This window comes from Limanda limanda, chromosome 6, assembly GCF_963576545.1.
Source record: "Limanda limanda chromosome 6, fLimLim1.1, whole genome shotgun sequence".
Taxonomy (NCBI): Eukaryota; Metazoa; Chordata; class Actinopteri; order Pleuronectiformes; family Pleuronectidae; genus Limanda; species Limanda limanda.
The window spans coordinates 25205865-25218942 of NC_083641.1; the positions used below are offsets into that span (position 1 = coordinate 25205865).

At 43.3% G+C, this 13078-nt stretch overlaps 1 protein-coding gene across 1 annotated transcript in view; it reads left to right on the plus strand.

Annotated features, from left to right (window-relative positions):
• LOC133003597 (LHFPL tetraspan subfamily member 6 protein) overlaps positions 1–8773 on the plus strand; it is a 50344-nt gene extending 41571 nt beyond the window's left edge. Inside the window, exons 3-4 of the mRNA XM_061073384.1 lie at positions 3939–4037; positions 7982–8773. Coding sequence (XP_060929367.1) covers positions 3939–4037; positions 7982–8100 — 218 coding nt within the window. The 3' untranslated portion in view covers positions 8101–8773. The remainder of the gene's footprint in view (positions 1–3938; positions 4038–7981) is intronic.
• Positions 8774–13078: the final 4305 nt, after the last annotated feature.

Consider the following 13078-nt stretch of genomic DNA (forward strand, 5'->3'; position numbering starts at 1 on the left):
AGCTTGTTGGCGAAAAGCGGCGAAAGTAAACAAACAAGCCTCCCAGGGTCCGTGTTGATAGAGCACCTGAACCTCTCCCAGAAAGCCAGGGGCGGATTCAGGTTTGACCCGAGGCTCAGATTGATGCAGCAGAAACCTCTAATTTGGATTTTATTTTATTTTTTAACAACCTCACACACACACGGAGTAACTGAGGCCGATATCTCACATTTATGATCTGTTTTCTGTCCGTCTGTTCCATAATGTCGTGTAGCTGCGGCGGCGCTGCTGTGACGCTGCCTCCTGGCGCCTTCCACCCGCCGCCCCTCATGGCAGCTTAGTGGAGTCCTGCAACGATTTCATCATGAGACGGCCATCTGCTCGCAGCAGAATCCTTCGCTTCTCGAAGTTTGTCATGTGGTCTGACAGAGAAATAAACCTTTGTGCAGTTTGGGGGGGAAAAAAACAGGGAATTCACAGAAGTAAAATTCTTATCGGTTAGATTTTAATTGGCCAAATTAAATCGTTTCTTTTTTTATAGGGATATCAAATTAAATTTATGATTCGACAAACATGAACAAATTGCACATGAAATCAAGGAGTTGAATTTATCAACTTTCTATTGAAGCCAGACAAGTGTTTTCTAGTCGGGAGTTTTTAAGGAGTTGATACGATAATAATAATACGTATTGGCTGATGTATACATATAACAAATGTCGTTGTCAAACCCTTGTGAAGAAGAAATGTAATTATGTGTTGATATTTTACAATTTAATCATCAACTTTATATAAATAACTCTAAATAAAAAGAAAACACAAACCCAAAAAGGTATATAGACCTTGAACCAAGAAAATAAAGATGTTTTTACATAAATACACATCTTTTCTGCATCGTGTACGATACTAATATGTCTTTGAAATATCATATTGGCCCATTTTTAGCGGTCAAGCGATATATCAGTCTGGCTCTACTTTCTCTAGCTGTGTTTTCCTTTGATTCTCTGCTTTATTTTCCCGCTACACTGAACCTTTATATCCCAAGGAGATCATTAAGTTTTATCTCGGCATGTGGTCTCCTGCTCTTTTGTTCTCAAACTGAGAGCCAAGAATTCAAATTTGGGTTAAGAAATTTTGGGGGAATTCACAAAATGATTCATAGACACACAAAAAAAAGGCCCAAAAAGGTTAACGTGGCGCTGTAGCTAACAACCAGGCGCTAAATGACACAAATCCCCGCCTGTCTGTTTTGTGCAGATCCGGGCGCATCGGTGTCAGCTTAGGAAACCAGGACAGGAAGTATCTGACTACCACGGCGCTGGCAGAGTCAGAGCCCGAGGTAGTTTCCTCTCCTTTCAAGCAGCTTGGCTCTCAAACACAATGGCAGAGAACATTTTTCATTCTAGGTGCCGTCTTTCTCCCACATCCTAGTCACCAGCCTCCCTGCCTCTGCTCCTCGATAACCCACATAGTGAGTGTGGAGGATGGGATTTGATGGAATTAACTATCCTGGGAAAAAATAAAAAAATGAATAAAAGCCAAAGAAAAGATGTAGCGGCACATATGACTTGGGATTGAATTACACCCTCGGCGGTGTGTTTGTATTTTTGCTCATCTGCTCATCTGCTGTGATTTGTGTTGCACGGTATCTGCGTTAGTAGTGTCATGGTAACGTGCGAGCGCTCGAGCCGAGTTCACCGACTGCAGAGGAGCAGGTTGAGGGAGTTTATCCCCAAAAACCAACAGAGAGCAGCGACTCTTCACCCAGAAACCGCTCATTCTTCTGTGGTGACACAATCGAACCGAGCTTTGGTCTTTCTTGTGGTGATTCTTCCCCTCGAGCATGTGGTTCCAGTGCTCGCTGTCCGCACCGCCATCATCATCATCATCATCATCATCATCATCATCATCATCATCACTGCCATCATCATCATCATCATCATCAACATCATCATCATCATCATCATCATCATCATCATCATCATCATCATCATCATCGTCATCTGACCTGATGTGGAAAACCCGCACTGAGGTCTTTCTTTTATCCGTTCCTCCCTCTGAGGTTCCTGCCACTGAGCTGCAGCGCTTTAAAGTTTTGATCATTTTGACAAATGTGTTTATCAAAGTATAATTGAGAATCCCTTTATTTGATTTTTTTTATGCTAATTTTACAGTTTGCTGAATGGAATAACAATGTCAGTGTGAATCAAAACCACATTTGGCCCGACTTATGTTTTTTTTCCCTTCCTTTTTTTGCAGCAAAGGAAATTCAATTTGATTACATGCCGCTGAATCTCCCTGCATTACACAACACTTGAAAGAGAATTGCTGATTTTTTTTAAATATTAATTATGAATACATTATCACGCCGGCAAGCTCTACAGTCTTTACTGTTACAAATCTGATTCAAAACACATTTGATAACATTATATAACCGGGAATATTTTAATGACTGTACGTGTGAGCGCTCACTTGCTCCAGTGGGTTTTTCTTTATGTTCACGGCGGCTGCTTGTTCTGGGATTTACATCAAATGCTCCTGTGTGTTACTTTTGTTGAAGTGCTCTTCTAAAGGTAGTGAATTAAGGTCCTAAAGCAGCGACTCGTCTGAAGTTCTCTTAAGGGTCTGAGGAAGAAACGGCTGAGTTGTTATGTATGAAAATCCCTGGATCCCCTCTGATCCTGAGCTGTAATGACACGGCCTCGGTCAGAGTCGTTTCTTATCCCCCCCGCTCTCAGCTCTCAACACGTCGGGGTTCGACTGAGATGATTTTCTACCACAGGTGCCCTAATCAGCCCGTCTGTTACCGACCTGGCCTGCCACGTGTTCCCGCTTCCTCCCTGCTCCACCTCCGACGTTAGCCAGTTTGTCGAGCCCCATCTGCATTAGCTTGCGGATTAATTCCTGGTTTGTTATCTGGCCTAGATGTAGAGCAGCAGTCCTGGATGGCACGGGGGGGTAATCAGGTTGGAAGGCAGCGCTCGCTTGTCTTCTCTTCCTCCGCTGCCATCTTCTCATCCCAAAAACTTGATAGCAGGGCCGACACGTTGGAGGGGATTAAGCTAATTTGATGTTAGAGCCACCTACCAGGGGCCCCTCAGGGTAATTTCAAGAGACAGGCCTTGGCATCCGGGGAATAACTTGTCAAGACCTGGTTACAGGCAAATATTGAGGATATTAATCCTGAATGTAATGGCCTTGACTAGATTCCACTCTTGTCTCTATGTGCAGCTTTAAGCCCGGTAATACGTCTCTTTAATCACCGACAGAAAGCAGTCCCTCAAGGATTTTCTGGAGTTTTACAGTAATTATTGGGTACCGAAAAAAGGCTTGTTTTTTTTTTCCCCCGTTGTTGCCTCTGTGAGAAATTGCCAAGCGATTTGCATACGTTGGTCGTTCATTTGCATTGGGTTATTTTATGAGCTGCTGCTGGGAGAGAGAGAGAGATAGAGGGGGGCGGGGGGGCTTTGTTTTTTTTGTTTAAAGTCACAAACCGTGTCATTCTACAAAAGGGATATGAGGTTTGTTCAGAGGTGAAAAAACAGCAGGAACCGGTTGAGTTCAATCCGTTAATTCTGGAAACAGGTGATAAGGTTTTTCTTTTAAAATCAGTCAGATGCGGGTCACTCATGGAGCAGCCTATTGTCTTACTGTTCTTTTTAATTAAAACGTATATAAAAGAATGAGATCACCTTGCCTGATATCTGGACACAACAAAAAAAGTCTTTGTGTTTTTCCTCCTCATTAAGGAGAAAGTTTCTTCCCTCTCCTCGAGGATCGGAGTTGAACATCTTGATTATGACACTTTGTCCTTGCTGCTGTTTCCCCTCACACACACACACACACACACACACACACCGCTCGCTGTCTCGTCTGCCCTCCGCCTCGTTTGATGGTTTGTGTGTTTTCTTCTTGTGTATCTTCTCCACTGACTGACTCATCCTCCTCTTCCTCCTCCTCAGGTCTGCTCATCGGATCCGGCTGCGCTCTCTATCCTCTGGGGTGGGACAGTGAGGAAGTACAGCAGACCTGCAACAACAGCTCCGACCAGTTTCAACTAGGTGAGACAGCATCACACACACACACACTAACACAGACACACACACACACACACACACACACACACACACACACACACACACACACACACATGCACCTACTGCAACTTCAGCCAATTTATGACCTGATTTCTCTGAATACACGTCTTGTTTCAGAGTCAGATTGAATCTCAGCTCCCTTGTGCATTGTAGTTTTTTCTGTGCAGTGTGCAAGGGGGGGGGGGGGGGGGGAGCAATCAAAGGATCCCGACCATTAGAACTGTTCTTCAACTGTCTTCAGGCTCTTGCACAGTTGAAGCACAGTCACGACTCAATTTTTCAAAACATTTTTCGCAACCGTATCTGCGCCAAAAAGAAGAATAAAGGTGAAACCAGGAAACGGTGAAACGACATGTTTCCTCCTTCTCTCATCACCACCGGCAGAATATTGGCAAAATGTTTGAATGGCACAGAGTCAAGGTGGCACGTTTCCCCCTTGTTAGCATCAGACCAGTTCTGGGTACGTTCTGAAAACATAAATCTTTTCATTTACTCGTTAAGCCAAGCTTCACCGATGCTCTAACCTTGAGCATGTCAATATGTCCGGTGTTTATTGGACGTCCTGGTCCAAGAAAAGCTTGACAGACTTTCTCCTGGCCCTCAACATCCGGCCCTTTTTGACTTTAATCTTCTGGCACCTTCATGTTCAAAGGACATCTGATTCCTCTGTATTAATAATGCATAAATCAACAGAACCTCCAGTTGCAGTGGTTTTCTGAAGTGTTTTATAGCGATGACTATGTGCAGAGAATAAGCAGGAGCCTGATTTGTGATCTGTATTCAGCCGGCAGCACCAGGACTGTCTCAGCAGGTGGAAGAGTTCTTCACACCACAGCTCGTCTTTTATTTGTTACTAATCAAAAGCTGTTTGATCTTTCACTACTTTCACTACTTTTTGAAAACTTAAATAAACATCATCCCCCCAAACGTTGGAGCTGTGCATGGAGAAATCCTTTCAATCAGATTGGGAGATTTTAAAGAAATGTCACAGAGAAACTTCTGATAAAGCTTCTCAGTCCATAACCTTGTAATCAGGTGACACTGGGAACACGTGGATCTGCTTTTCACTTTTCATTTACATCACTGTCCAGCAAGCTGCAGTTCCTGCCACTTTTCATTTTCTTTAACTTTCTTCCTCACTCAACAGAACTTCTACGAGTTTATTGGACGATCAAAAAGATCTTTTAACCGTTGGGTTTAAATTTGTAGCTTGTTACAAAACAACTTGTTTAATCCGTTAGGGGTCGTCCCCCTGGAGGACGTGATTTCTATCACACTCCATAATTACACAAGGGAAGGTTTTGACCCGTTTTGACAACGAATTATTTTTATCACAGTTCCTGTTCAATTTTTGAGTTACAGCCTATCCATCTATGGAGGAGCAGGAGGATTCCGATATATCAGCCAATACATATATAAAGATGTTTAAAATTTTTCCTGAGGTTTTACAGTTGAACTGAAAAAAAACACAAATGCAGACAATAAGTAAAATGTTTATATTATGAAATAAAAGTCTTCATATTGGAAGACATTGGCAAACATAAAAGCAGCTACACGTTATGTTTGAAAGGCTCTAGTTGAGATATATTACTCTGAAAAAACTACATCATCGTCGTCAAATAATGATTTTAAAAGCACAAAAACAATGTTTAACAGGAGGGTATATTTAACCATCCCCATATAATTCAAACAGATGTTATTCTGATTAAATTTCAGAAAACATCAGAAGTAATTACTTTGAATACGAGATTATCTCATCGTGTGATTTCCCTTTTTGAAAGAACAGATTTACAATACATTCTAAGTGTTTTCATCAGTTCAGTGCAGTTGATTATATTTGCTTGTTGCAGGCGACTGAACCGTAGTTCACCTCCTTCTCGTCACGACTGGAAACGGTGACGTTCTCCGGTGAGATCCGTGAGATTTCCCACAGACTCTCTCCTCTATCGACTCGTTCATTAATCACGACGGGAGCCGCCTGTGCTTCAGTTAATCAAAGATAACCTTGCGCTCGGCTGCAGGACACTTAACTTGTTCATTGTTAAAAAGTAAAACAACAGAAGGAAAAACTCTGCTTGTTGAATATTCCCTCACATCATGTTAAACCAGAGCCACATTATGAGAAGAGATTAAGCTCATTTTCATTAGAGAGAGAAATGTGCAGCGCTAAATGCGACTGGGAGAGAAAAGTCTTTTTTCAGTGTTGGCTGTTGTTCCTCAGTGAGGAGGCGTCTGATATGATTTGTTAATGAGACGCCTCCCCCCCCCATCCTCCCACCCGGCTCCTAATTAGATAACTACATTCAATCAGACATTCTCCCTAAAATTCAATGCGTTGTTTATAATGAGAAGTCGTGTTGGTCATCACAGCAATTTCTTTTTCTTCCCAAATTTAGCACCAGATGTAGGTCTCATCCTCGTTTGATAAATCACATAATTCCCTCTGAAGATTAGAGGAGATCTGCTTATTGAGCCACTTTTTGTTTTAATTTGTTTTCGTTCTTGCAGCCTTGTTCCCCCGGTTCCTGAATCTTTGGCTCCCGTCTCCAGAGCGTCTGTTTGCAAATGAAGTCGAACTATGTTCACCGCCTTTGTCTCAACAATGCAAACTGTTGTCTTCTCGAGAAGAAGTGACATTTTGCGGCTGGAACTAAAAATGCGAAGCACTTTCACCACATTTTCTGCTCTTCACACAAAGGCGTTAACTCAGGCAACAATAGTGAGAGAGTGTGCGAGACTGTGTGTTCCCGTGCACGCCAACTGATTGAGAATCCAAATGAACCCATGTATTTTAAATGAGACATAATTCGAATGAACTGTCACCTTCACATCCTTGTTATATTCCATTGGTGCTAATTAATACACAGCCCACACACATCGGTAATAACCTGCAAACATCCATTAACGCTGAGTAGATGTACGACATTGTGTCATGACCAGAAACATTGCTCCTGGAATGTTTAATTCTTTAACACACAGTGGTGGAAGTCATCCACATCTGGATCAAACCTCAGGATTTATAGGAATACATCACGGCCCAGTGACAGCCGTTCAGTCATGGTCGACACTCTGCACACACAGGAGAATCAAAGAAGAGAAATCGTGTTTTAAAACTGTGAGCATAAAGAAGTCAAGATAAATGTAGTGTATTAAGATATCAGGTATGAAACCTGAACACGTCCTGTTTCACAGGCTCCTGCAGCCTTCATTCAGGAAATAGCTTCACATGTCAGCTCTTGTAGAGAAGTTTATTTTCCTTGCTAAAGGAATGCCAGAGTGACGAGAGCCAGATGGATTATTTGGGGGACGGCTGATGCTGATACCAGGAAAAATGAAAATGAAAATGAAATGAAAATGAAATATACTTGAGGCTTGATATCATGAATTACTATGAATGAAAAGAAAAACGCATATATCTGATTTTAAAAGTGGCATTAGTTATTTGGGCTGGGAAATAAAACGATATCGCAATGTAATTTTCATTATTAGCAATATTTAAAAACTATATTTATATGAATATTAAATGATTTCCTACAAGCATAGTGGGGAGGTGAAACACATTATTGAGCTGATTCTCTGTCCACAAAGAAGAGTTTAAAACCACATCCTTCACTCAGGAGCAAAGATTATTCATTAAATTTAAAATAAATAATGAGACATTTACTGTGATACCCAGTATAGACTTTATAAGACACTATGAATGTAGAGTGAACAGTGTAGGTCTCATCCGATGCTCAGACACCAACAGAAAACGAATCAGCTGTCTCTGTGGCTGAAAGCTTATCTGTCCGGATTTCCCTCAAATCCTTTCGTGGGTTTTTAGGACGTATCCTGGTGACACAGCGACAGCCCGATAAACTAAAGGTTGCAGAGATATCACGTCTAATCCCCTCTTCTTTCCTCCGCAGGTTCCTGCCAGATCGGCTGGGCCTACTACTGCACGGGGGCCGGGGCGGCGGCCGCCATGCTGCTGTGCACCTGGCTGTCCTGTTTCGCCGGGAAGAAGCAGAAGCAGTACCCCTACTGAGAGGGAGGCGGCCTAAAGGCGGAGGCCTCGGGGCGGTACGACTAAAGGGAGAGAGGACTCCGACCGTGTGGAGTCGCCGCGGTTACAGCACATCAGGCACCAAAGACGCCGAAGTGGTCCTGGCGCTCTGCACATCACGGGACACTACTCATCTGACAACTGCAGGGACTGTTTCATAATGCAGCACACACATGGCTTTGAAAACCCGGTTCTTCTCTTAAAGCTGTTCTTAAATGAAAAATAAATGGACCAATCCTATTTGTAAAGTTGTTACATAACAATTTCTTGTAAAAAAGAGTGTTCTCTTCTTTTTCCCCTCTTCTTCTTCTTGGGTTATTTGATGTTTGTGAGCTGGTGTTCCCTGTGATCAGGAGGAAAGTAAAACTGCTTCATCGTTACGTGAACTGTCTCCGTCTCCTCCTCATCATCATCTTTGCCTTAAACACACAGAAATGCAATAATCCCTGTTCAAATAAGCAATCCAACACTGACCTTCTGCTTCCTCGACCCTTCTTTCAGATTCCAAAAACAAATCTAGTTTATTTAACACATGCATAAGATATACTTTTGTGTATGACCATGTATTTTATCATATTACCACATGTTTTGTATTCAATGTTCAAATTATCCTTTGTCATTATCTCGGTTTTGTAAATAAATGTTTATGGAAAAATCTGGATTGGAGCAGTGTTGTCTTCAGTCCCATGTGGAGCGCCCTGAGGTAAAGTGAACAGACCTGCGCTGGCATTCCTGGAAAAGCTTTTCCCATGACCTCTTGACCTCCGTGGCGTTCGCTGCCCGTGGGAGAGCTCCGCCTCCTGTACCGATCGATACAGGGGATGAGGAGCTGCTGCGAATTTAGCTTCTCCCCGATAACCGATGAGGAGGAAACGTCTGATTCATTTTGCCTTTTTTCGATCAGGTCACTCTGCTTCAAAGCGTCAAGGGGGACAAATTTTGAGACAATGCCCCCCCGAGATGCAATCACACCCTGGAGCTGTGCAACCACCAGCTTAATGTCAACTGGTGTCTCCGAGTTCCTGCACTCTGCCTCCTTAGCGTGCATAACAATAACCGTAACCTTTTCACAGCAATTACCACCGAGCTGTGTGTGTGTCTCATGAACGCTCTGCAGATCCTCGCTCACTATTTTTAGTCGGGTTTTTTCCCATCTTCTTCTTCTCCGCTCTCTCTGTTTTTCTTCCTTTGATTAACAAACAACACTTCAGAGACTCGTCCGTGCCCGAGTGTACGAAGTCAGCTCATTTACAATGCAGCTGTTCGGGATGTGTTTGGCCCTCATTAGCATGCCCGTTTTCACACAATGTGCGGCATCCCCCAGATAATGGCACCTCGCTCCCTCCTCCTCCTCCTCTTCCTCCTCCTCCTCCTCCTCCTCCTCCTCCTCCTCCTCCTCGTCTCCGTACTCACTTCTCTCAGAAATCTCTCTTTCAGTACTTGCTGTGTTTAATCTGTTAGAATAGCTCTCTCTCTCTCTCTCTGATCTGACTGATATCACCAGTGATTGTTACAGTGTCAGACAGATGCCTCATCAGCTCAGGCCTGTGACACATTGGGGTCAAGTCGGAGCACCGCCTCTGTTAAATCAGTAAGACCCCTCAAACTGACGGGAGCAGCAGCCTGTGCAGTCTGAGGTCTTGTTACTCGGCGGCGGCTGATTGTCTTAAAACATCTCAAATGTCAACCGTGAGGTTTCTGGGACGTTCGGCCGCTCTGCCGCTGAGTAACATCTGTTTTTATAAAGACCGACCCAGAGCCCGCTGTTCTCTGAGAGGAGTTTGATTTTGTGATGCTGGACCACGCGCTGATCTCTTCTCACCTTCACTGCACTGCAGGTAGAGGTAGAAATCTTTGACCTTTGAGTCGACACCTGGGAAAATAAAGCCCGAGAGAGTCGGTGTGGTTTGAGGAAAGAAGCCGTTCGGGTGGATCGACCCTTCAGGAGCACAGTTTGAATCGAAGAGGGTTTGAGGATTAGATAGGAAAGCTTTGTGGGATGGAGTCTCTCTTAAATGGGAAGAGTCAAGAAACACAAATGTGAGAGAACATACCTTCACCAAGGATCACGCCATGTTAATGAAGGAGAAAAGCAGATCTCTTTACCGGTTTGTTGTTGAGTCACGTCCTAATTCTCAACAAAAACACAGGAAACCCACCCAAACACGTGGAGAATGAGCCAACTGACCATTTAAAGACCCTCAAAGGCAAAAATATCTATTGATTCATATTCATGTAGATAGACGGATGTCCTTAGTTGATCTCCAGCTGAATTCATTCATTCACAGCAGTTAGGATGTGGGAAGACCAGCAGGATTAACGGTGAATCAGCATTTCAGAGCTTAACTTAATCTTGGGAGTTCAGCTTAAGTCAGGCTTACTTAAACACCTTAGGAAGATACATCAAATTTATATTTTATTTTTATCCTCATTAATTTTCTTTATGCCTGAAGGGAAATACAGAAAAGACAATCAGACCACCAAGTGAACACCGCTGAATTTACAGGATGGCATCAGGTTTAAACAGCCGTGCAGTGATTTTCTTTTTTTTTTTTAATACTGATGGAGCGGGTGGGTGGGGGGGATTATTTAAGTGGAAAAAAGCGTCGAATCACCTTTGGAGAGTTCAGCCTTGTCAGCCAGTAAAACGCTTCCACATCAATTAATTCTTTCTAATTAATTTTTCCCCAGCAGAACCCGGGCGAGATAATTACTGCCCTCAAGAGCAGCGCTGCCTGAAAAAAGGTTTTGTGCTTCTCTAACACCAATCTCCGTAAAGATGCATTATTGATGGTGCTGCAGGATAACATGAGAGGCAGCCAGGACTGGGACCACATACAAATTACAGCAAAATAAAGTCTGTCACCTAGGTAACTCACAAAAATTACTTAATTACTAATTAATAAACTGGCATGTAAATATAACAAGTTTAAAAACTACAAGTATAATAAACTAAAGTTGGTCTCAAACATTCACAGAAGTACAGAGATTTTGCTGAAATGTTCGGAAGGGTTGAATGTGAGAATACAAATGTCCGAGTCATCTTGCTGAACGTTTCTAATACACGAGGAACCTGGAAAAAATACAAATATCTCAGGATGAAAAAGAAGTCATACTCGTAAAAGACACTAACCATAATGTCGACTTTGAAATCCGACTGGATTCGAGAGGTTTTGGTGATAAGGCTCAGCTGTCAATCCTTTTTATAGCATTAAATAACTAATTAAAATCAATATTAGCACCAGAACGTACATCAGTGTGATTAGAACTACCTACAATGAAAGAGATCATCTTTGGAAAAAGTTTATTTCATGTGCGCTTTGACCTTTTTAAATTTTGTCTGTGTTCTATCTGTTAACATGGAGGGGGGGGGGGGTATGACCTATGTTGCAGTCAGGATGTTTTGTCTTCACCTTTGAGAGCTGTCACGTCTTCCATCTCGAACTGAAGGCTGTGGTTCAAGCTTTAAGTCTTCTGCATGCAGGACAACTCTATTTATTTAATTACAGTCACTCAGTGCTGCCCCCTAGTGTAAAAAGCATACCCCAGTGGCAGACATCAGGTGTTTTCCATTTGCTTCCTACCTTCCTTGTCATCAGTAATGAAAACTAAACCTGCAGGCTCTGTGTGTCTGGACCATCTCATCAATAGCAGATGTCATTTTTTCCAGGATCGAGAAGTAATAAACTCTCAAATCCCAAATGGCTTCCGAATTCCCTCCTTCAAACCATTTCACTCTGTCGTCTCCTCCAGGTTTTTTCCTGCCGGAGTGGCACCGGGGGACGACAGGAAGAGAGCAGGAGGAAAAAACAACACCTTTGATTTCCTCCCACAGATGAGACATCTGCGTCGTGCAGTTTAGAGTCTGTGGAATGAAAACAGCAGAATGCAGGCGGCCTCTCAAGCTACTTCAGTGAAAGCTCAAAGTCAGGCAGTGGGATTATTTCCAAGCCGGGGTTGAGACCCTTGCTGCAGCAACTTTGTAGTTCCCCAAATTCAGAAAGTATAGCGCTTCACAAATTTCTAGAGAACTGAAATCATACCTTTGGGCACTGTCTCAAAGCGTCCCAAAAAAAAGAAGAAAAACATCGAGAGCTTTTCAAAGCTTGCACAGATGGCACGGTTTTCATCCAGGCCCTGAGAGGAGTCCCCGAATGCAGTTCTGCTGCACAATTTAAAAGTAAAAAAACTTCACAGCCTCCTCTTAACTTCAGGGACATAAAACCCTAAAGATACTGAACATAACAGACAACGAGGAGCGTGCCAGCATTTCAGGAACGTATATGAGATACTGGATATGCAGAGAAGATCCAAGAGCTGTTCCCTATCTGAAAACTCTCACATCACCGAGCTTCTGTTCATTATGATAAACTCTGCTATCAACCCTCCGTGGTTATAATTAGCTGATGGAAGCAGCGCAGGCAGAGGCAGGAGCCACGGATGCAGACGCAAGGCCAACGGATGAGGTTCAGCTTCATTACACAAAGTCAAACAAAAGGTTTACAAGGAGGTGAGGCCGGCTCGGGTCAGGTTTGGGGCGGAGGGCAGAGCGGGTGCAGGCCGGATGTCACACGTGCAGCCGGGAGGATACAGACATCTGCAGCACAGACGCTTCCAGGAGAAACATACTGACTCTTTTATCCTCCCCCGAAAGCCTGTGTGCACCGCATTCCCAATCGGCTGCTGTGTTCAAGCTGTTGAGAATTGGTTTCAGGCCATTTGATGATCACGTTTCTTTGCCTCAGAGGCGTTGTGTTTTCAGGAAATCCGTCGAATCCCTACGTACGTCTGTCCCATTAATTTTTAACCCGATATCTCAGGGAATTTCTTAAAATTTGGTGCCAATGTTCAGTTGGACTCAAGGATGAACTGATTCGATTTTGGTGGCCAAAGCTCAAGATCCTAGGGACCTCACAAACCTGTTTTTCCTTGTGAATGTGTTTTCTCAAGAACGCCTCCA